The sequence below is a fragment of the Sinocyclocheilus rhinocerous genome, unplaced genomic scaffold (assembly GCF_001515625.1).
Source record: "Sinocyclocheilus rhinocerous isolate Xijiao unplaced genomic scaffold, SAMN03320098_v1.1 scaffold626, whole genome shotgun sequence".
NCBI lineage: Eukaryota > Metazoa > Chordata > Actinopteri > Cypriniformes > Cyprinidae > Sinocyclocheilus > Sinocyclocheilus rhinocerous.
In genome coordinates this window covers 492,337-516,363 of record NW_015647437.1, presented here as the reverse complement: position 1 = coordinate 516,363, position 24,027 = coordinate 492,337, and the positions used below count along the sequence as shown (strand labels likewise).

Below are 24,027 nucleotides of genomic sequence, written 5' to 3'. Positions count from 1 at the left end.
ATGTGAATTCTCTCTAATTAAAACGAACACAGGAAACAGCTGCATAATCAAAATAGGCCTTAAGGCATGACAGTAATTTGTGGCCTCACTTAAGATGAGCATCTTAAGGTGTGAAGCAAAGGACAGCATTCATCTCTATGTGTGTGTGTGTGTGTGTTTTCATGCCTGTTCTGAGTTATGGGGTCATTTATTGAGGAACCGAATGAGTGGTAGTGGCTCACGTGATCAATCTCACACAGGAGTGAAGGATTTCAAAACCATGGAGCTCCCTGAGTTTCTCCATGTGCCTGAAAAAATCAAAACAGAGATATATCAAACCAACAGAATTAGGTTCTTTCTCATTTTGACCACACAATGAACTCTGAAGTGTCAAATATAAAACCAGAGCTAAGAATATGAAATGCAAACAAGCGTGAAAACGTCAGCCACTTTGCCCTGCATACAAAGTAGGTTCATCGTAATGTGTACGATTTTTGGCAGTGTCTGTACCTTCCACTGTTTTCTGTCTAAAATTTCTTTTTTAGGCTGCACTCTGATCTCAGAGGTTTGAAATCTCACTGTAAAGACTCATGCTCTGAGCAGCATTACCTCTAAAAAGTTGAAAGCTCATCAAAGTTGAATGCTGTAAGATTTTGACTCCTCTTTGTTGGATTGTCCTTGTTTGATGCTGACTGGGAAAATAAGACGCCTCAAGAACACTTAACTAACAGAGTTGCTACTTTTTCTCAGACCTGAGCTTGTGGACGCTTCATAAATTAAAGATGAAGGGGAAAAAACTCAATAGTTCTCTAGGTCAATGAAAGTATAAAGGCCCAATTGGTAAATATTTAAAGAGACTCTCACATCTGTAAAAGATCTCGTTAACAGCCCTAAAATGAGACGAGAAATGTGAATATAAACAAATTTCAAATGCAACAAACAAACACGCTAATATCTTAATCAAATCAAAAACTGTAGATCTGAGGTGTTTTAATTCATTATGCATTCTTGTTAAGGTTAATTATAAAGAGGCATTAACTTTTCACCTTCATGTTTCCCAGAGTATCACTGCTGTGTATAAGTACATTAGCATGAATGTTAATCAGTATAATACAGGTGACTGCAAGAGGCAAGTCAGACTTAATTATACCTGGGCTCTATTTTGCACAGCTTCCCAAGAGTAATGGCTGCATTCTGTCGAACGGCTGCTCTTTTGGCGTCTCCAGCAGCGTGGTGTAGCAGCAACTGCACGCAGTCTGTGCCTAGGAGGCCACCGGCAGCTCCATCCACTTCTAAGCAATGGCCCATACACAAAGCTGCGTTTCCTACCACCAACTCGTCAATACCACCCAGGAGTTTTCTCAAAGTGCACAGCCCTGAATGAATAAATGTGGGTAGCACACACACACATACACAAAGTCACCGTAAGGCCACAAAATCCAATCCTCTGCCTCCCTGACCATCAGAACTCACGTTTGTCAAGCTTAACCATCTCCTCACAGGCCTGTGGGATTGAGGCAGTACAGACTGTCAGGGCTTTAATGGAGTATCTGGAGCTCATCTCTCCTCCTACCTGACAGCACAGAAGGACAGACACACAAGCACATTTCAGTTAAATCTCTACGATTGCAACCGCAATACTCTACTGAGAAAAACCAACACATCAGGTCAACAGAATACAAGAATGTGTAATGGTGGAGGCCCCCCAAAGTTAAGCTCCTTACCCTGTAAATTACCCCGTAATTTTAAACAATATTTAGAAATAAATAAATTAATATTAAAATATTTATTGCAATTACTTTTTATGCATTATATTTGATACAGAATTGGTTTGATATGATCAGGCTATTATGGGGATTTATAGATCACAAAAAAAATTCATTTTTTATTGTATAAAAACAAAACAAATTCTATTGATCTAATTTCATAAAGCCTTTTAGTTTTCATTTGTGGTTGTTAAAAACAGTTTCAATGTCATCAAATGATAGAGAGACTCATGATATTTTTTCTAAATACTATTTAATAATCCAGGCTTTACAGGAATAAAGCATGTAAACCATGAACAAACAAACAAACAGACAGACAGACAGGTAAACAGACAGATAGATCATTATGAATAATACAGTAAATAAATAATGGTAGCAAACAATGCCAACAAAGGATGAACCAGGTTATTTATAAACAATTATTATTATTTATGGTAAAATTATTAAACAAATAATGCAGCAAAATTGTACATATGGCTTTAAATGGATTTCAGTGGCAACAAAGGATGAAACTAACTAACTAGCTAAATAAATAAAGGCCGAAAAATTATACATATGGCTTCTCATGGCTTTCAGTTCCACCAAAAGATGAAACCAGGTCATAAACAAATATACAAATGAATAAACAAATAAATAAATAAAGGTAGCTTTACATTACTTTCAATTCCAAGAAAAATAAATAAATAAATAATGCTAGCAAAATATGATACATGTGTCTTAAATGATGGCTTAAAAAGTAATTATTTAAATTAACTGAGGAAATGTGGGTTCTGGGCTGATTTAAGACATTTTTAAGTAAAAATGTATAATCCACTGATTATGAAAAAAAAGCAATGTACACTTTCTCAAACAAAAAACTTCCCACACTGATCTAAGATGGTCTTTTCAGTAGTGACTTACATTACCAATTTAATGCAAAGGGCATAATCTTTACCATCTTCAATATCTTTTATCTCATTTAATTATTCGACTTTCTTTCTTTACAGACACTATACTGAATTCTAAAACCTGATATAAGCTCTACCTTCAGAATCTTCAGCAACTTCTTCACTATTCCATTCCACACAACTTCTTGAGTGGCATCAGAAGACATCGGGAGCAGAACGCTCAGCAAACCTGCAGCTCTCTGAAGCCCAAACAAAACAAGATAACGTGTTTGATACCACAACAGGATGGGTAGGACATTTCAAAAGGATCAGGCTGTAACTCCAAAGTATTTTGTGGCGGCTTGTCAAAATTGCAGTTCAAGCTGTATCACAGCAAAAGTACACCACGAGGTGGAAACAGTCAGTTCCATTATATATAAAGGGAGACAAAGGCAAAGTTCCTTCACCTTAATTGTACTCTGAGAAACAGCCTGACTGGAAAGACATGAAGCGCCAAGGCAGCAAAACCCAAGCAAACAACCTGGAACCTGATTTACATAGTCAGAGAAAATAGTCCCCTGGCTAGGGCCTGCGGCTGCCACAGTAATCATTATGTAAATACTTCCGTGCATGCAAAATCCTTCTCTTGGGGATGTTAGCCATCTAAGGACATCCATATATTTAAACTCTGAACTTCCATTTTTGATCCCGTAGAAGCCATATGTGTAAATGTTTTATAGAGATGCTCTAGAGATACTAATAATACGCTGGGCTCCACGACAACCCACATCCTGCAGGATGAACATTTCAATAATTAATGTGCAGAAATCTACAGTTCAAACGTTCTGGCGGCTCCAGTCAACAGGGGTTGGGTTAAAGCTTGCCTTGGCCTTGCTAAAACGAATTCAACTCACTGTGATGACGCTTCCAGAGGAATCGCTCAGCAGGTCCAAGCACCTGCTGCTGGCCAGAACAGCGTGCTCCTGTATGTTAAAAGAGAGCCAAAAAAACATTCTCTCCAATTTTCCTTTGGTGTTTCAGACATGATTGCAACATATTGAGAGGAAAGGCGCTAACAGAACATTTTGCCTATCCAAGGTCCTTTGGCTACAAAAGTGCTTGATGTTTCCGATGAGGGCTGGCCCAGAGCCCACCGTATTAAACTTCGTGCTTTACCTGGACAACTTGAGAGGGATTTGAGGCTAAGTTGATCATCAAACCCAGGAGGGGATAGAGGACACTTCTACATTCGCAGCCGACACACCGCTCCTGCAACCAAAACAGAGCTTTATCTTGACAGTGCCGGAAATTAAATTCATGTCCTTTTGCAGTTTTAGCGTCTGTGGGAAATGGCTGTTTCACAGCTCATGCAACAAGACAGCACAAGGAGCTTAGAAACAAACCCTCCGAATCAAAATTCACAGTGCAAGACATCATACATAATTCAGCAATGTTCAAGGACAGAGTATTTGGGAGATCGGTTGTGATGTAAAGGGTTATCATCTCAGAGCTTACCATTGCTTGGAGAGAGCAGCTCCAAAATTCATTACGTCCCGCTAGCTTTTTACTGATGGCATCATCTAGAGACATGGTCCCAATCACAGAAATCACAGAAGTCAGTGTCTTGTGGTCAGCTGTCATGATATTTGACTACAAGCGCATCGGAAAAACAGTATTAGCTGAAAAGTGGACGTTTTTAATTATATACAGTACACTACCATTCAAAAGTCTGAATCAATATGATCTTTTTGTTTGTTTTTGAAAGAAATTAATATATTGTTATTCATAAAAGATGCTTTAAATTTATCAAAAGTGGCAGTAAAGACTTTGATAATGTTACAAAATTTCTATTTCAAATAAATGATGTTCATTTGAACTTAATATTCATCATAGAATCCAGAAAAATGTATCATGGTTTGCGCAACAAAATTAAGCAGCACAACTGTTTTATCTGTTAACACAGATAGTAATAAGAAATGTTTCTTGAGCAGCAAATCAGCATTTTGGAATGATTTCTGAAGGATCATGTGACACTGAAGACTGGAATAATGACGGCTAAAAAAAGCTTTGCCATCACAGCTGTCACAAAGTCACACATTACAATAGAAAAGTTATTTAAATTGTAATAATATTACACAATATTATTTTTTTTAATTTTTCTTCAAATATATGCAGCCGTGATGAGTGACTTCATACAGAAATATTTTTAAAAGTTTACCAACCCCATGTAAAGCTAATTATGTAATTAGTAAGTATTTTAATAATTATGAATTCTAATTATAAATAAAAAAAGACAGAAGAAAGTTTTTGTCTGTTACCATTCATGAAAAGACATAATAAGAAACAGCTCTCATCATACTAGCATTAATATGATAAGTAGATTTACTAATCATTTGATTTAATTGGGGGTCTATATGGACTGTAATCTATGTTGCACGGAAATGAAGCAACATATTTGCTTTCTCTGAAGACTGGGGTCTTTTGCTGCCAGAAGACAAACTCTACATTATTCTATCATGCAGTACAGTAAAATAATAAAATCAAAATTAATGATCGATAATGATGGCCAAGTACAATCCGAAAATGTCTGAGAAATCAAATCAATTAAAGTATTACTGATGAGAATATCATACACTATTATAATTTAGATTATAATAAATATTAAGAGGATGACTATGAATGATGTTTCATAATACATCACCAGCAGATGTTCAAGAGGAAGGGCAAACACTGCTGTGAAGATTTCCCTTGACTGAATCTTAAATCTGAAAAAGACAAACAACAACAACAAATGATTAAATAAAGAAACTAACTACTGACTAAAAAAGCTCAACAGACTTAAATCCTCAGATAACCCTGGCGCAGTAATGCACAAAGAGCCAGAGGAGCAAAAGATAAAAAGGCGTCATAATGTGGTGGGCGCTGATCCAAGCAAAATGATGGTTTCAAATCTCACGTTGCTGACGCTCAGAGTAAAACACAAGACAAGACCAATATGCCTAACCATCCTTATCTAGAATCAAGAGAGCGGCTTGAATTCACTGGACACTTTTCATTGACTATCTATCAAACTGTTACGCCATTCTCATTTCCCTCTGTGCATGAAGTGGCTGTTTAATTCCGTCTCCTGGTCACCGGGAGCACCTTATTCTATCTGTAAAGTGGTGAATGACTAGAAACGGCGAGAGGCTGATCTCTTTCACAGAGATAAATGGAGGGAATTGTGAATGTGATGGATTGTTTTGTCTTAAATGTGTTCACTTTGCGTTCTCAAGGGACCTGGGCTGTTGTGCTGAATGAATTTGAATGTGTCTCGATTTAATACGTGCGACTATGATGTATGGGAATCTAATGGACTCTCGGGTGGGTCGTGCCCCAGATTTCGTAAAAAGGGGCAGTTTCACTGTCTCTGTTTCAGGCATTCATCAACTTCACATGAAAACAGCGCATGGTATATTGTAAGGGCAAGTATATTGATTGTGCATACTTATTTTCTGCAGCCAAGTTCTCCAGAACTGTAAGCGCCAATGCAGAGCTTGTATCCCGGCAAACACAGCTCATCAGGTTCCCCGCCATTCTAAAGGGGACAGATCGCATTCATTATGGGCTCATTAAAAGGACCTTAATAAAACATGCTATAACAGTAGGAGGTCGTCTGCATGCTAGCTAATGAGATGAATCACAGATATCATTGGAGCACCACACTTAAATCTGCTCTGCTTTATAAACAGCACAGGAAGTTGAGAAGAATTTGACATCAAAGTGGATTCAAATACATATTAGTAAATATTATAAAAGCAATATAAATAATTATTTATTAAACATACATATAATAAATTAATCATGCTGCTTAAAGCTGCAGTCCATAAGTTTTGCCTCTTTGTCGCCATCTCTGTTTGAAAACCTGCAATTGCAGCTGTTTGCGGAATTATCTTCCTTGCGTGGGTTGTGCTCCGGCAGGGCTCCAGCGCAAATGAATCTAATGTTTTGAGGAGTATGTGTGGCAGTCACATAGTCACCTCACCGGTGTGGAATTATTGTTATACTTTATTCTCAAATTGTTAATGTTAACAACATCAGCATTATGTGACGATGTAAATATAGTGTGTATAAGCGAGTAGATTTCAATTTCTGTAGTCTACCACTCGAATTTCATATTAAGAAATTATTTTAACCCAAAAAGCTAATTGTGCTCCCTTCGAACTGGTTGTCTTTAAAATACAAATCTTATGTAATCCCAAGCTATCTGTAATCAGAAGCACATTTAAAACTGGAATATAATTTAATTTCATTCACATGTGTTTCATAAACACATAATACTTTCTGAATTACAATCCGCCATCAAAATGATAAATTGAATTATTCCAGATGCTGTGAGAAAAGGCTATAAACGATCGGCCACCTGCAGGATCCTCACATGCGATATAGCCTAGTGGCCGGGACAACTTCTTTATGTTTACAGACGTGACGTAATGACGCAGCGGCATGCTCGAATTTCCCGCGAAAACCTACCCGTACCACTCAAATTAGAAAACATTATTATAAGCTAACCGTTGTGAATCGGGCTAAAGTAAGGCGATAGTTTTGAACACTGGCTGGTTATGTACTTGCTCAAATATTGATTTCGGATCATTTTTAACCCAAAAAAAGTTACGGACTGCAGCTTTAAATATTTAATCTATCTATATTTATATATTTAATTGGTCTATATATCTATATTTAATTTAATCCATTTTGTCATGTCTAAATGGCCCCTCATGTGTTATGTTGTAAATAATTAATTCAATGCACATCATTTTGTAAACTACAATGCAATGCATTCAATTGACACAAAAAATACATACTGGGTTAAATTCAGGTTGCCGATGAGCACGTCTCTTCCGTGTTGAGTTTGTGAGTACATGCTGAGCAATTCCAGGTTTTCCCTCTGTATTTCACGTACCGGTGATGCCAACAGCTGAACCATGTGTTGTCTAGTACTGGGACACTCCATCAGCAGCTGCTGGTTCTGCTCTGGGAGGAACACAATTATGGAGAAGGTTTAATAAAGACGGATGCAGATGTAGTTGACCAGTTAATGAGATTATAACTGAAGGGCACAAACTACTTACTAAAGAGACTTTTAATGTGGGAGGCAATAGCAATTTCACTGCTAGCATGCAAGAACAGGATAAATTGATATTGCCTTGGATTTAGACAATTTCACGAATGCTCATTACTTTAAAAGAAGCGGGGGAAAGCTGAACCAGATTAAGTGCTGTCAATACATTTAAAGTTTTCCAAACAGAGACAGTTTGAAAGTATAAAAAAGAAATGTGCAAATGGGGCTGATATTTTTTCCTCAGAAATTGCTTCTTTCATTTTCAAGGTCTCTGAATAAGATTCATATGCTCACATGCTGCATTTCATATTACCGTTTCCACTGCAAACTGTCCTCCATAATTTGACGACGGACATACATAGATCAACCGCATATGGATCTTTTGAATTCTGTGAGAGACAGCTAAATACAGAAGAGGAAAAACTGAAATACAGTAAATACATTTCAGTCATTCACTGTAGATCAAATGTTAAAGTGATAGTTCACCCAAAAACTAAATAATCTGCTTTTGGATTCTTTTTAAAGCTTGAAAGTTCCGTTCCTCATGCATGTAAATGTATATTGGCACATTCTTCAAAAACTGTTGGTTTCAGTGTTATTATTGTTAACTAAAACTATTAAAAACAGTGTTTGTTGTTAATTGAAATAAAGCTAAAATAAAAAACTAAAATCTAACAATTTAATGAAAAACTTTAACTTTACAGATTTTAAAGAAAATCAGAAAAGCCTTAACAAATACCTGCACTAAAATATGTTTACGTACTAACATTACAAAAAATAAAAATAAAAATAAAATATTAAGATCTAAAAAAAAAGAAAAATCACATAACAAAATTACTAAAACATAAACTAAAATGAAAATGAAAATTGAAAACAAAGTTCAAAATATTAATAAATAATATAAAAGTACATAAATAATACTAAAATAACACTGATTCGGGTTTGGAATGACATGAGGTGGCATAAATGACAGAATGAACTATCCCTTTAAACAGACATGTTTTAAAGATGAGAGACCACATGTGTGCAAACTGTATGAAACAAACACAGCGAATCTCCCAAACAAACCAATCCATCATTGTCAAACACAGATAAACCCTTTCAATTTCATTCTGGTAAGTGGAAAGGTAAATTCCAACACATGACATGATCAGATTACACATCTGTTGTTAAAATTGCATTCAAATTAGTCAATTAATTTTAATAGCATACTTGGTTGGAGCAAGACAACTGATAAGAGGAGAGAAAGCTGAAGATGCAATCAATCATACGTGGATTATGAATGCACACTTTATGATACTACAGTAAGATCTTCTCATACAATTACAATTAAACCCAACTTCTAGAGACCTTTACACCACATCAGACGTTTTCAAATGTGCAAAGTACATTCTGACCACAAACTGTCAGGTTCACTTCTTTAGCAACCTTACCTTCTTACAGTGTTATTGCCATTAATGATACTGAAGCCATTGTTTAATCTGAATAATGTCTGCCCAGTACCTGTGAGGGACACCAGATAAGGTCAGTGTTGGTAGGTGTGTAGTGAGAGCCATATATCAACACTAAATCACAGTAGCCAGACTTAGACACACAATACGGTCCGTTCAAGGGCAAAAGAGAGTGCAAGGAGAATAATAAACAAAAGCTCATCAAGAATAAGAGAGCGCTGCCTTATCTACACAAAGGCAGTGTTCATTCTGTGGAAATACTAGAAATCAGTTTACAAAGAGCTATTCAGGTATCTTACCTGCACAAAACAGTGGCAAAAAACTTTCTGTCTTGGAATGCTTTCAAGATTTTGCTACACAATATGCAGACACATATTTTACCCTTGTAGAATATTTCTGACACTTGAAATACTTTTTAATGGAGGATATCTGCTGGAAAGGACTGCAACATTAAATAAGTGTTTTCTCTAGCAATAGTTTTTTTATTTCTAGTTAGAAAAAAGTAAAAGAAAAGTAAAATATCAAAATAGTCTTTGTAATATCACATTTGTATACATTACCATTCAAATGTTCTGAGCCAGTAAAAGGATGCATTCAATTGAGCAAAAGTGACAGCAAATATTTATAATCTTACAAAAGATTACTTTTTTAAATAAATGCTTTTCTTCTGAACTTTCGATTTATCAAAGAATCCTGAGAAATATGTATCAAGGTTTCCACAAAAATATGAAGCAGTACAACTGCTTTCAACATTGATAACAAAGAGAAATGTTTCTTTCACCAAATAAGCATATTAGAATGAATTCTGAAGGATCATGTGACACTGATGAATGGAGTAAAGGCTGCTGAAAATTCAGCTTTGCCATCACAGGAATAAATTACATTTTAAAATATATTAAATTAGAAAACAGAATTTTAAATTCTAATAATATTTCAAAATAATATTGTTTTTACTATATTTTTGATCAAATAAATGCAGCCTTGGTGAGCAGAAGAGGCTTCTTTCATAAACATACAAATCATAAAAATCGTACAGACCCAAACTTTTGAAAACTGGTGTACATTAAGACAAGAGCCATTTGTATAATAAAGGTAGATTTAAATTGAAATGTAATTAAATTTTATAAATGCATACAATATATTACTAAACAACGGTTTGATATTTTGTGTGACCTTTTGCATTTGATTTCATAATAAATATACTTTTGCAATTTTGCTGTAGGCAGTACTTTAAGGTTTGTGTTTGTACAGAAACTGAGTTTCAAACACAAACATTCACTAGGGTAAAGTGAATTTCGATAAATATTCACTTTACCCCTGTTGTGAAGTGTGGTAACAAGCCCTGGTTCTCCCTTGTATATAGTATATTTTATCACAATCTAAATGTTCAAAAGGGTCTGCTGCACTGATCTGTGCAGTGATATATTGGCACAGGATCAGAATTGAGCAAACACAAACTGAAAGGTAATGCACGCATTCACTAACAAAGTCTAAAAGCCTTGTGCTTGTGCTTGTGATAGGACTGTGTCTGTCCTCTGTGGCTGATCATGAGGATTAGTTTCCTCATCATGAACTGCAAATGAACCGCAGAGCAGAATCAATGAGCCCTCTGCACAAAATTCCTCACTCCTCTCCTCTCCGTATCGATCCCGAGTGCAAGAAATATCACCCTGGTTGCTGGAACAACACCGGGTAAACCGAAGGCATATTTCACACAAATATGAGGTTCAAAACTGGGCGTAAACATTTGTTCATCCTACAAAAACCGCTGGTGTTCAGTGAAAATTAAAGGAATAAATAAGAAAAAACAACAGCATCTGATTAAAAAAAAACAAAGGATTCTGAATTAATCATGCAAACTTACAGTCTTTAATAGCCTGTGAGAGCAGCTCCAATCCACCACAGTAGTAAAGATTGATCTCACTGGGTCTGTCGAGCTTCTTCAGCAGTTCTGGTACTGCCATGGCCTGCTCCGTTCCCTCCTGTAGCTCTTCCCAAGCTGTCTTTTCCTGGAGAGATGCCTTCTCTTCCAAATCCACTTGTCTCAGATAAGCTATTGTAATGCAAAGTAATGTGACTGCTTCACGAACATATTTCTTTTTTTGCAAATTCATGTGGAAATATTCTATTAAAATGCATAGAATGGGAATCCATAATGCCATTATTCCTCTTGATATGTTCAAAATCAATTTAAATGAGCAACTAATGTTCTAAAAACTGCTGGTGTAAGCATCTAAGCAAGAGAAAGAGGGAGCGTGTGAGAGAGACTCATGTAAAAACTACAAATGAATACAGTTTATTCTGAGAGATGCTTCACAAAAAGGTACATATCCAGACAGAGTGGATGCTAAAATAATAGCTATGCTAATCCTACTGTGGTGCTAAAGCATGGATCTAAAGTATATTGACCTTGCCTTCCCTTGCGTCAGATCCTCACAGCATTTTTGGATCATACCTTTGACCATGGTCTCACGCTGTGGCTCCATCTCCAAAATTTTTCGATAGCAAATCCTGGACTGAAAGTAAAGCAAAAGCAGCAGGATGAAAGGAGAAAGGCCAGATAAATTGAGAAATGTAAGTGTAATCCAGATTTAGACTTGAAAGGACAGAAGGACTTCTATTGAACGAAACTTACCTGTTTGAAATCCTTGAGTGCTAGGTGAGATTTTCCCATGTGTACATATGCTTTAATACACTTCTCATTGCACTGTGAACAAAAGTGTTATATATTCATTAGCCACTTGAAAACAACAGAAAATTGCATTGAAGTAATCAAGTACAATCAGTAATGGGATTTATTTTGTCCCAGTCTATTACTTTATTGGGCAAATTATTACTTTAGCCAATCTATTACAACTTTTATATAATGAAACATTTTAATATCTCAATTAAAGCTAATTTGGATATCTTTTAGGGGGCATAAAAATTCATCCTATTTAAAAGGATGAAATATGTGAAAAGAAAACATTAGGTAGCTTGGAAAAATAATTGCATTATTATTTAATAGAAAAAATATTAAAAAGTAAACTATTTTTTTACTTAAAATATTACATTTGAATACCTTTGGTCTGCTAAATCACAGTTATGTGGTGTGACCAAAATGCAGAATCACATGGGGAAAAATATAAAACAGGAAATGATATCATAGATAGAACCCCTGCAGACCATCATGACTGTGTCAAGGTCAATAAGTCTCAAAACATCAAATAATTTGAGCTTTTTATTGCAAAGTTAGTTCTGTTTGAAATGGTATAAAAGTTTTTTTTTAAACATATGAAACATGAATGCAAAAGATTACATTAAGAACACAGCACTACACTGGCATTTTAAACTAGATTTTTCCTTTATTTTTTTTTAATCCTAGACACTCTTATTTGTCACTGACCCAATAGACAATATGTTGGATTTTCCTTAGACCATAGGGATGTATATATATATATATATATATATATATAAATAACACTTTCTAAAAGTTTTCCAAAAGCAAAAACTATTTGGCACAGCTCGGAAGGAACTTCAACCCAATTTTCTAATGCTGCGCAACTATCCAGTTCAATAGACACCGCACTATGTAGCCTGCTGTTCTCACCACACAAGGTAGGATGAGAAATTCTCTGCTTCGGCTGACACTGAAAAATGAGAGGGCACTTCTCTGACCTTTTTCCCAGTGTTTTACTCACCCTCAGAGCCCACTCACAGTCACTTATGGCCTCCTTATATCTCTTCAACTTGATAAAGGCCTACATAATACATGAATGTAAGAGACAATAAAATCACAAGAGGAGCAGTCTCACAGGAATAGCAGTTATGATACTGATTTATCAGATTATTGTACAAGAACTCATTCTGAAACATCGAAGTACCTGTGCTCTGTTTGTGTAGAGAGCCTGCATGTCACGCAGCTGGTCCAAGCCTTCAGTATAAAGCCGGACAGCCGTTTCGTAGTCACCTTGAGTGAAAGCCTCATTCCCCTGCTCCCTTAAGGCTACGGGTCAAATTAGGAACAAAGCAAATCTAGACGTTGCAAACTGACAACCCAAAACACAAACTTCCCATTTCGCTCTCAGGCTTCAGAGTACCCACCATTGGCTTTTTCTTCCTTCATCTTTCTTCTCTGTCTTCTCTCCTCTGCATCTTTTTCTAACATCCTCAAGAAATTCTCTGACGAATCGAAGGGTACAACAAACCGTTGCAAGATTTATAATAAAAAGACAAGAAGTGAAGATGAAGGTGAGCTATTGACTTATGAATCATTTACAAGACTTCAAGGGCAGACATTCAAGTTTTATTCTTGAAACCAAATTATTCAACAGAGACAGAAGTCTTGTCAACTGCCGAACCAAGAACAGATAAGAGGCTCCAATACACAAACCTACCTGGATTTTGACTTGATTCATACTGGATGTTCTGAAAAGAAGACAACAGCGTCGTTACTCGCTTTTTGAAAGATTAGGCATTAATATAAAGCATGTAACAGTCGCTTTATTTATTACTGATAATTATACAGTACTCTAACATTTAATTAAAATGCTATAAAAGTGTGTTTTATTCATTCTTATGATATTTCTAATGCAGACTGTAAATACTGTACCTGTGGCCTATTTTCAGATGAAGGATTTTTGTTTATAACAGTCTTATTGATTTTGGTTTTACATGGTTCCTTCTGCTCCAGGGATGAGATGAATTGATCTGCCATAGCAATTGTTTTCTCTTGGCAAGACACATCGCTGGAATTTAACTGTTTTACCAAATCATCTGCAAATAGAAAGCACCAAGTTCACATTTTTCAAACTCAAATTACATTTATCTCATGACTGAATAAATATGTGCGCCACGTTCATTAAAAAAAACTGAAAGCGCAACGTTGTATAATTATATTGCCTTATAACGGCAGCGTCGAGGCGGAATATGGTTTATAAACAAACAGCACTTACTCATCTGGTCAACATTTCTCAAAAACCTTTCGAGGTCGTCGTTATCTGGTAAATTCATGCTTAGAAGCGTGTTTACAAAGCACACCAACCGAAGTTTTACCTAAAGAAAGGCAGTTTTGTTTACGGGAGTGAACCCGTGACCATAGCAACACCAGCCACGTGCAAAAGGAATAGTTATGCTCCTACTTGTAACCACAGATATGTATGTCTGTACATATTTATGCTTGTAACTTCATGACTACGCGGTCAAACTCCTTCTTTGTTGACCATTCAAACATCTTTTTTTCATTTTAAACTTACTTTATTTGGTTATATCCCATGTTTTCTCAACTGTAAGCTGAAGACTGTCTGAAATTCATCACCATGCCCTTGTGCAAGGACAGAACCCACTCATTCTTTCAGAAAACATAATTTTGAATAACTGTTGAAATGTATAAAGCCAGAGCTCTAGTTATGTTTGAGGGTTTATGGGAAGATGAAGGTGCTCCGGTTTATCCATGAATATGAACAACGTCTGAGATGTAATCCAAAAGCAGGCATACTTAAACAGATAAAAATGTTTTATTGTTCCTTTCCTTCGCTTGTTGTTACTCCAGATAAACATACTTTATTGATCCCTAGAGGTACATTCAGGCACGAAAAAGCAGCTGTATCAAATGTGAATAGCAGAAAAACACCACTATAAATACATAAATGCAATCAAACAAGACAGTGCAAGACAATACAATGGTATATGCGTATAAGTATTTGATAAACAAGATTGTTAAAGTTGCACTCAGACACCCAAGAAATGTAGATGGACTGTCTTGTACTGCTTTATAGTAAACAAAACAAGGCAGAGATGGTTTATGTGTTTAAACGTCATCATTAGAATTCTGCACTGAGCATTTCGCTGTTAAATCTATTTTAAAATCAAAGTTCAGGCCATTATTTCACTATATATTCCGTAAATGCTTGTCTTTCTTTTTATTTTAGTCATAATCTAATACCATAAGTCTTAACTACTGGGTCATGACCCTAAAATTGGTCAAGAGGTCTGTGTTGAGATGGGCATGGACAGCAGGAAATGATGGTTCTAAATCTAAACACAAATAAATTAAATGCAATAAATCATTGATTACATGGTCCCATTTCACAGAATTTCCTGTTATTAACTTCGTAAATCTAGCAAGGTTTTATTATTTATACGTTCACATTTACAAAATGTAAAGATACATTTATAACATTAACCTGGCATTAAATTACAACAAAACTAGTTAACACTGCTGCTGTTTCGAATACAATGGCTGAGACAGGAACTGTAAATTTGACATCTTTCTCTCTTCTTTGGGAATGGCGTGGAAACACTATCTTGGATTTTTTCTTTTGCTACTTGAGCAAATTTATAATCATACATTTATAGTAAATAAGTTCATTAATAAATTTAAAGGGATAGTTCACCCAAAAATAAAAATTACCCCATGGTTTACTCACCCTCAAGCCATTCTAGGTCTATATGACTTTTTTCTTTCAGACAAATACAATCAGAGTTATATTATAAAAAAATATCCTGGCTCTTTCAAGCTTTATAATGGCAATGAATGGTGGTCCTGAAGCAAAATAAAGTGCATCCATTCATCATAAGTACTCCACGTGGCTCCGGGGGGTTAATAAAGACCTTCTGAAGCGAATTGATGTGCTTGTGTAAGAAAAATATCTATATTTAAAACGGTATAAACCATAATCTCTAGCTTCCACTAACTTTTGTACGCACGCTCATGAGAGAGTGTCGTTCCAGCAGATAATGTAGGACGTATGTGTAGCATAAGCTCCGGTGAGAAGTAACGAACATGTGGGTGCAGCGGAGAGAGCAAAACAAAACACCCCTAATTAGAAGCACAAAGCGAAGATTGTAAAGAAGAATGTTGGAGGATTTCGATATAAGCCAAGAGGAGACTGGTTTGCCTTTGCTGTAAACAAAACTTGGTTCTCGCGACCAGAGCTTCCGCTGGAACATCACTCTCTCGTGAACGCACATACAACAGTTAGCGAAAGCTAGAAATGACGGTTTATAAAGTTTTAAATATGAAAATTTTTCTTACATAAACACATCACTTCACTTTAGAAGGCCATTATTAACCCTCTGGAGCTGTGTGGGGCACATTTTATGATGGATGCACTTTATTGGACTTCAAAATCTCAACACCCATTCACTGCCATTATAAAGCTTGGAAGAGCCAGCACATTTTTAATATAACTCTGACTGAATTCGTCTGAAAGAAAAAAGTAATCAGGGATACAAAGCAAACCCATCATGGGTGAAAAAGTGACAATTTAAAGGGGTCATATGATGCTTTTTTAAAGATCATTATTTTGTGTATTTGGTGTAACAGAATATGTTGACATGCTTTAATGTTCAAAAAACACATTATTTTTCAAATACTGTACATTATTGTAAGTCCTCTATGCCCTGCCTCTCTCAAACGCTTCGTTTTCTACAAAGTCCCTCCTTCCGACAAGCGCAGTCTGCTCTGATTGGCCAGCTGACCCAGTGCATTGTGATTGGCCGAACACCGCAAGCACTCGTCGGAAATGTAACGCCCCTTACCATAATCGCGAGCTTCATCTTTCAAAATAAATGTAAAGACAGTAAATAATGTCATTAGTTTTACCATCAGTTCAAGCCGGAAAGGGGAACAAAATCGAGCATCAGCTTGTAACACTCCAAAGTGAAAGGAAAACTTGAAATCGCATCATATGACCCCTTTAAACATTTTTTAAACACATAATATTTTACACTGTTTATTATTTTTTTAACTCTATAGTTGTGCAGTAAAATTCACTTTAAATATTCACATTTCATTCATGAAGATGACATTAAATAAATTGTCTCCTGGTGGAAAACAAAGACTGATGAAAATTACATGAAATTACCTTTAATATCCAGTTGATGGCAGCAGATGATCACTCATTAGCTTCGTTGCCATTTCCACTCCCCTTTTTTTTTTTACACGACTTGCTTTTGGATTTATTACAAAATGACTATGAAGTATAGCCAGAGCAGGAAGTCACAAAGTTTAAAATCTCATGTCATTTAAAAAATAAGTAAACAAACAAGCCCAGACACCAACAGCAGAAGGGTTAATTATTTAAAAACTTAACTATTTAAATACTAAATTAAGTTAATTTTAATGGTAATAATGCATTAAATATTTAGACATTTTTAAGATTTAATTCGCGATAACCTCCCCATGCTGAGTTGCGTCATATATGTTGACTATTGCCAGAGATATTGTCAAAAGCATCAAATATTGGCAATATTAAGACGACTTAACATTTCCAATTAATGTGGGCCTGTTACATTTCATTATGCTTATTATTATTAGGTTACTTTTATTATTAAATTACAATTAATTTGCCCAGCAATAATTTCATAGCGCATCACCACATGACGCGCTGTGAGGATATTTAAAAGATTAGGTTATTAGCTTACTCCTCACTGAAAAAATTTTTGAAAAGTTTTTTTTTTTTTAAATGGTCTATTCATTTACACAATTAATTATAGGCCTATAATTAAAATGATTAACACTGCTGTCATCTGTGAAAATTAAGAGCAGCTGTTTCATGCAGCGATTTTCAAGAACAGCATGTTTAATGCAAAATAGTACGTTTCTTCTCATGTTTTTCAATATATACGGGCCACAAGAGAAATATTAAGGGAATAATTTAAGACCGTTATATACCGCATATGTTGAAGTAGATTCGTCTCTCATAATCTGAGAGAATATGCGCCGTTAATGCAGCGTTAGAAAGCTCTGTCAGTTTTTTACTTTCACTTTCTGCATAGTGAATTGACTGAGGTTAAGACGTTCACCGGCATAACTATTCTGGTGCAAATTTGTGTAATTTGGTGGAAGCTAGTCAGATTAGGTAGATACCAACATGGTCAAATTCTGTAACATGCCCTTATCCTCCAAAATTACATTAAAACTCCATTAAACAGAGGCTTGCTTGTTGGACCTATGCAGTTTTATGACCCTTTTAATGTGTTTTCTTAATGCCCTTTTTTTATTTTTGTACAAGAAAGTAGATATCTAGCTGTGCTGGGTCATCACCGGAAGCAAAACTAGATGCTCTAACCCAGTCCAGGAGCCGTTACTATCCAAGACGATAAGGCCATCCGCTGCCTCGCAGCATATAACATGCCTTTGAAAGCTGGATTTATCACTGTCAGAAAGGCAGCACTGTTCAAAGTTAAATGGTCAGTTCATGGAGGAGCGGCATCTTGGCTGTCTGGGCCATCGCTGAGTGACGGGTCAGTGTTGAGGTGCTTGATCTCCAGGCTCTTAGGAGACACTTTCAGGAGACTCTCGACCTGGCGGAACACTGAAGTCTCTCTGTATTTGCGCAGACGTCCCAAAACCTCCTGCCCAGAGAACAGCACACATTCGAAATCTCACACTCCGACAAGTATTACTTCTGCCACATCAGTCTGATCCTACGGCATCTGTTACATCCCTGTGAATTACTTGGCAACAGCTACTGAGAACACGAGGGGCGAATATGGCGAAATAAATCAAACTTACATCCTCGGAGAAAACCCCAGGACTTGGCTTCTGCACTCTTTCCAGCAGAAGACCGTTGAGAGCTGCGTCAGACGCCAAATCTTTTGTCCTCTAATCATCAGTTTGTCCCAGTCTGGCATGGAACAGCTCACTTAGGCCCAACTGTAAAACCTGCAAAATGGGACAGGGCATGACGTCTACAAGAAAGACTCATTAGCACATTCTTTCTTGGTTTGTTCAGGCTGTGCTGATGTAGGGCAGTTGCTAATAACACCTTGAAAAAGGCCCTTTGGAAGGTGGGAGTGGAGCCTGGCCTCATCTGACTGGTGAAAATGTGTGCAGCACAGTGCATAAGCAGCAGAGAGAGGCCACCCACTGACTGCAACCTCTGACAGCAAACAAACAGGGTCTTCTGTCCGTCCTGAAGACATAGGAAGTGCTAAGTGCACAGGGGTTTGTATGCCAGAGCACTAAGTGTGCTTAACATGAATTAATTATCGCTCACCCGGTGACTGACAAATGAGGGTATTTAACCTTAGTGCAACCGAACTAGCCATGAGACCAATTATATCACAGAGAAAATTGTGCTAATTATCACTTCTCAAAGTTTGGTAAATTATTAATAACTTTTCATATGTTCTTTATATAGCTGGTGCAGTACATGCATGCCTAAGTGTAGAAATACCTGATAATAGAAAGAGTTGCGGAAAGCATTGTTATGGTAGTCGTTGAAAGGAAGAGTAGAAGCCAGCTGGAAGGGTTACTGCTGGTATCTAGGATGAAAAAAATCAAAGCTGTGAACAAACTTCAGGCTCTTTGCAAACTTGAGGTCAGTAAGATTAAAAACATTTAAGAAAAACCAAAGAAATGAATACAGCAAGGACACATTAAACTGATCAAAAGTTACAGTACATACATATATAATATTACAAAAGATTAAAATAAATGCTGTTCATTTCAACTTTCTATTCATCAAAGAATCCTAAATGTAAGGAATAAAATATATCAGTTTCCACAAAATTATTAAGCAGCATAGTAAGAAATCAGCATCAGTATTTATCTGCCACAAAAACACTTACGGATCTCAATAAAATTGACAGAATTTGATGAACATTAATGAACCAAATATTATATTATTTTGTAAATTTGCTGTAAAAAATACTTTATATAATATTATTTTGTAGTGTATAGCTATAGAAAAATAAACTGTAAAATGTCACATGACTATCAATGCAGGAACTCAAATTATTTTTTCAAATGGTACATTTAAATGATCTAACCAATTAAAGACAATATGCAGCCATCAACTTAACAGAACTACGTTTTTGAATCTACTTTTGAAAGATCTACTTTTCTATGAGAAACAAACATAAAAGTAAGTGAGAAAAAGACAGACAGATCCAGACCATTTCATGTAAGTGAAGATGCTGGAGGAGAAACTGTCCATGCTGGTAGAGCAGAAGCTGTCGTGGATCAAGTGTTTCAGAGCTCACTTGAATCAGCTCTCCCTCACACTCCCACTGGGCATCCATGAAATCCACGAATGACCGGCCTGCACCTGAATGCATGTACCAACACACCATTTGTGTCATGTGTCTCACTTTGATCACTCTGCATCTTTGCAAAATTTAACAAAAAATAAAGCTGTTAATTAATTACATCATCACATGAGTATTAAGTTATAACATAGCCCCTTAACCTTAAGAAGCTGCTAAAAATAAAGCTCAAGTTATATTCCCACATTGACATGTACGTGATGGTTCTCATGGCTTTAAGTCATCTGTTGCTACACTAATGACTTTGCAGATCTGACGAGTCCAGATTGCACGTTTCAGTAGTGATAATTAGAGCCTGACCCGAGGGCTGGATCTTGAGAAGGCCTCTGTCTCTGGCACTATCCCTGAGCTGCTGCTCCACTTCCTTCATCAGCTGGAAGAGAGGAGATAGCGCTACTAGTCTGGACCAGTCCTCCTCTGCAACACCAACACCAAAGATTAAAATAAATGCTGTTCATTTCAACTTTCAATTCATCAAAGAATCCTGAAATCCTGAATCACAAAATGATTAAGCAGCCCACCTGTTTTCAACATTGATAATAAGAAACCAGAATCAGTATTTATCTGCCACAAAAACACTTATGGATCTCAATAAAAGTGACAGATTTTGATGAACATTAATGAACCAAATATTATATTATTTTGTAAATTTGTTGTAAAAAATACTTTATATAATATTATTTTGTAGTGTATCGCTATAGAAAAATAAACTGTAAAATGTTACAGTTTAACACAGTTTAACCAGAAACCAGCTTTCTGTTGGTCAACGTGGCGAATCAGTGACTAACATGAACCCGATGCAAAATCTACATGGGGAATCTTTCGCCCTGGATTAATTTAGAAATGAATGGATTTTACGTCTGAAAACTGGCCGAACAACAGTAAATGTGACAGCACCTTAAGTCTGAATGCTTTGAAAAGGTAACAACGCACTGCTCCCCAGTAAACAGCACGATTTAAGGTGTAATTCATGTCTGTAGAAAAAAATGGCAGCATTGCAGTACTCGAGTCCGGACATTACTTTCATAAAGTTACACTACTTGTTACATTTTAAATAGGGTAACTTGTAATCTCTGTAACCTATTACATTTCCAAAGTAACCTTCCCAACACATTTGCATCAACGTTCTCCTGTAGTTCAAATGTTCAAATGTTAAAAGAACCTATGAGTCCTAAACACACACTGTTCAGCTTAAAGCTCTCAAGTAAAACGCTCTGACCTGCTAGCTGTGGGATACTGATGTGTGCGGACAGACCAGGTTCCTGGAGAGATTGGACATCTGAATGGAACAAGAGAGAACATCATGTCGTGATCTGAAATGAGGATACTGGTAACATCTCTGACTTAAGACAGCCTCACCCTGGCTGTGGATCAGCTGCATTTTTTCCTGGCTTTTCTTTGTGTAAGATGGGTTTGACAGAGGAAGAGAGGGCACCATGGCATTCTGTTCACTCGCAGACGGAGCCTTCATTTGATCTTTAAAGGACTGAGTTGAGACACCTGGCGCAGCAGGAGAGACAAACACAGCTGTGAAATTCTACAGGCTGACAACCAGAATCTTACTATTTATTCTCCTTGCATTCAAAAATACCATTTACAACAGACACAGATTCAGCCCACACTCTGGAAGCGCTGTCTCGGCCGAACGCCTGCTTCCCTTTTAAGAAACATTTCGCAACCATTTTCACGAACATTTAGACAAAAGCGTGACTAACGTTTCTATAATAAGACATAAATGAAGATATTGTACCAGAGCTCTGCTGCCGCTGCGTGCTGGTCAACTGGCCAAGTGCTTTGGTTTCCTCCAACAGCTGAATAAGTCGTTCAAGTCGAGGAAGGATTTTCTGCTGAGTCATGGCTATTACTTTCAGAGGGTTTCTGACACCCTTGGGCTGCAGCACACCAAAATCCTTATACCAGAATGTGCCAGAAACCAAAAACTAGAGGAAACGAATCAATTCAGTAGACTGTCAGTGGAAAACGTGAAATAAAGTCTGCTAAAGAGTTCCTAATTGATACAGAACAGCTCTAAGGTAAACCAAGGACATCACTACAGAATTATCAGTCAGTGTCATGAGCATATATTGCACGTCTGGCCTCCGGCACGTGTTACCTGCACAGTGTAAGCACGCAGCTGGCAGACCTGACGAGCACAGAGGAGAGACGAAAGCACAGCATCCAGCTCTGCTTGTCTCTGCATTAATTGCTCCCACAGTTCCTGCACCCTCAGTTCCCCATCCTGTGATAATCACAAGACACTGTGTTATTCATCCCAGACCACACTCCATCAAACTGAAAAATGGCTAGTGCAGAGGCAGAATATTGGCAATTGCACCAATAGCCACGTGAAGGATATCAAGCTTCCAATGCATTGATCTGCTCATTCAGCTGTTTAACGACGTAGTAATGAGCTCAACAGCATTGTATCTTTCTGTCTGAGGGCGACAGTGTGTTTTTATGTTTCAAAGGGAAAACAAGCTGACCAGATGGTGTGTTTCCTGTGCCGACAGCCGATCCTGGTCCCTCCATGGACACACTCACTCGGTTTAGCACGGCCTTAAGCTCGGTGTGCCAGTAACACTGCTGCTCCCACTCCTCCTCGTCTCCTTAAAGGAAGAGTTCACACAGAGATGAAAACTTTGTCATTTTTATTCACTATCATGTCATTCCAAACCCTAAAGTGGTGAAACAAAATCGAGGACAAAACATTTTTTTTCCAAACAATGACAGTTAATAGTCACATCTGTTAAAGTCGGCATGAAACAGAAGATGCGACTGTCTTTTCTTCTGTATTGTGATGTATTTCAGAGTGAAACTGCTTCTTAAATGAGATAAAATGTAGAGCAGGATTTAATTTTGTCAATCAGAAAATGACTGGATCATTCGATTGCTGTCGTTTGCTATTGCTGTGATGTCATTTGAGTGACAGTTTGTCCCGCCCTCACGGCAGGATGTATGTTATCAGGGAAGAGATGTTGCTGCAAGAGGGAGGGAAAGTTATTTTGATTACGAAGGCACATGAATTAAAAAAAAATAATGTGCATGGATAATTCATTTATAATAAACACTGCAATATTCCATAAAAAAATAAGAATTGACCATTTTGATTTCACGATGACTTTAAGCCAACAAACTCTCAGGGCAATTTGTAACTATGCTACAGTTTGGCAAATTGTTGGCTAATTCATATGAATTTGTATATTCTCATCCATACATTTTCTTACTGTCTGCTTATGCCCTAGTGATGGTTAGAATCGGATCAGTGAAGGAATCATTATTTTGAACCGATTTGTGATCCTGAACTTGTTTACAAATCAGACTAAACAATTTGATTGCAACTGTTGAACAAATTATATTGATTTGTTCACAAATCAGAGTATGACTCAGTGGTTCAGAGCTTTGATTCTTAAAGGGGTCATATGATGCGATTTCAAGTTTTCCTTTCTCTTTGGAGTGTTGCAAGCTGTTCGTGAATAGATAAGATCCCTTAAGTTGCAAAGACTAAAGTCTCAAATCCAAATAGATATTCTTAATAAAAGTTAAGACTAGTCCACGCCTTCCTAAAATGCCTCATTTAAACACACCCCCACAGTCTACATCACTGTGTGGGAAGATTTGCATAACGCTGCCCAAATGTTCACGCAAAGAAAGAAGGTGTAACTTTGATTCTCGCTGTGGTATTGTTGCCGCCGCCGCCATGTCGTGGAGATGCTGTGTATTTCGTTATGAAAGAGAAACTACTTTGTTTGGCCTTCCAAAAGAGGATGATATTGGTTCGTCATGCCTGGAGCTGATCCGTGCTGGTTGCTGAGGAAATACTACAACTTTGC

The 24,027-nt window shown here is 36.9% G+C and overlaps 1 protein-coding gene and 1 pseudogene across 1 annotated transcript; both read right to left on the bottom strand.

Moving 5' to 3' along the window:
- Positions 1 to 217: 217 nt before the first annotated feature.
- LOC107709098 (tetratricopeptide repeat protein 12-like) lies at positions 218 to 17,956 on the bottom strand. The gene is made up of 22 exons (XM_016513503.1): positions 17,951 to 17,956; positions 14,098 to 14,197; positions 13,755 to 13,918; positions 13,540 to 13,570; positions 13,247 to 13,324; positions 13,027 to 13,148; positions 12,844 to 12,903; positions 11,799 to 11,870; positions 11,619 to 11,679; positions 11,028 to 11,216; positions 9,146 to 9,215; positions 8,026 to 8,114; positions 7,456 to 7,624; positions 6,099 to 6,188; positions 5,313 to 5,376; positions 4,127 to 4,261; positions 3,788 to 3,880; positions 3,526 to 3,594; positions 2,770 to 2,871; positions 1,453 to 1,552; positions 1,130 to 1,355; positions 218 to 287 (listed from the first exon to the last, which is right to left on the bottom strand). Exons 1-22 carry the CDS (start codon positions 17,954 to 17,956, stop codon positions 218 to 220), a joined length of 2,160 nt encoding a protein of 719 aa, XP_016368989.1.
- Positions 17,897 to 24,027, bottom strand: part of LOC107709097 (uncharacterized) — a 15,657-nt pseudogene continuing 9,526 nt past the window's right edge.

Bases quoted from the DNA above. Each gene is read 5' to 3' on its own strand.
- LOC107709098 (XM_016513503.1), bottom strand. The intron at 9,216-11,027 runs GTAAGTTTGCAT...TGTCCCTCACAG, and splicing joins CTCACAGGCTATTAAAGACT to GTACTGGGCAGACATTATTC. The intron at 4,262-5,312 runs GTGATGTATTAT...ATGCGCTTGTAG, and splicing joins TTCCTCTTGAACATCTGCTG to TCAAATATCATGACAGCTGA.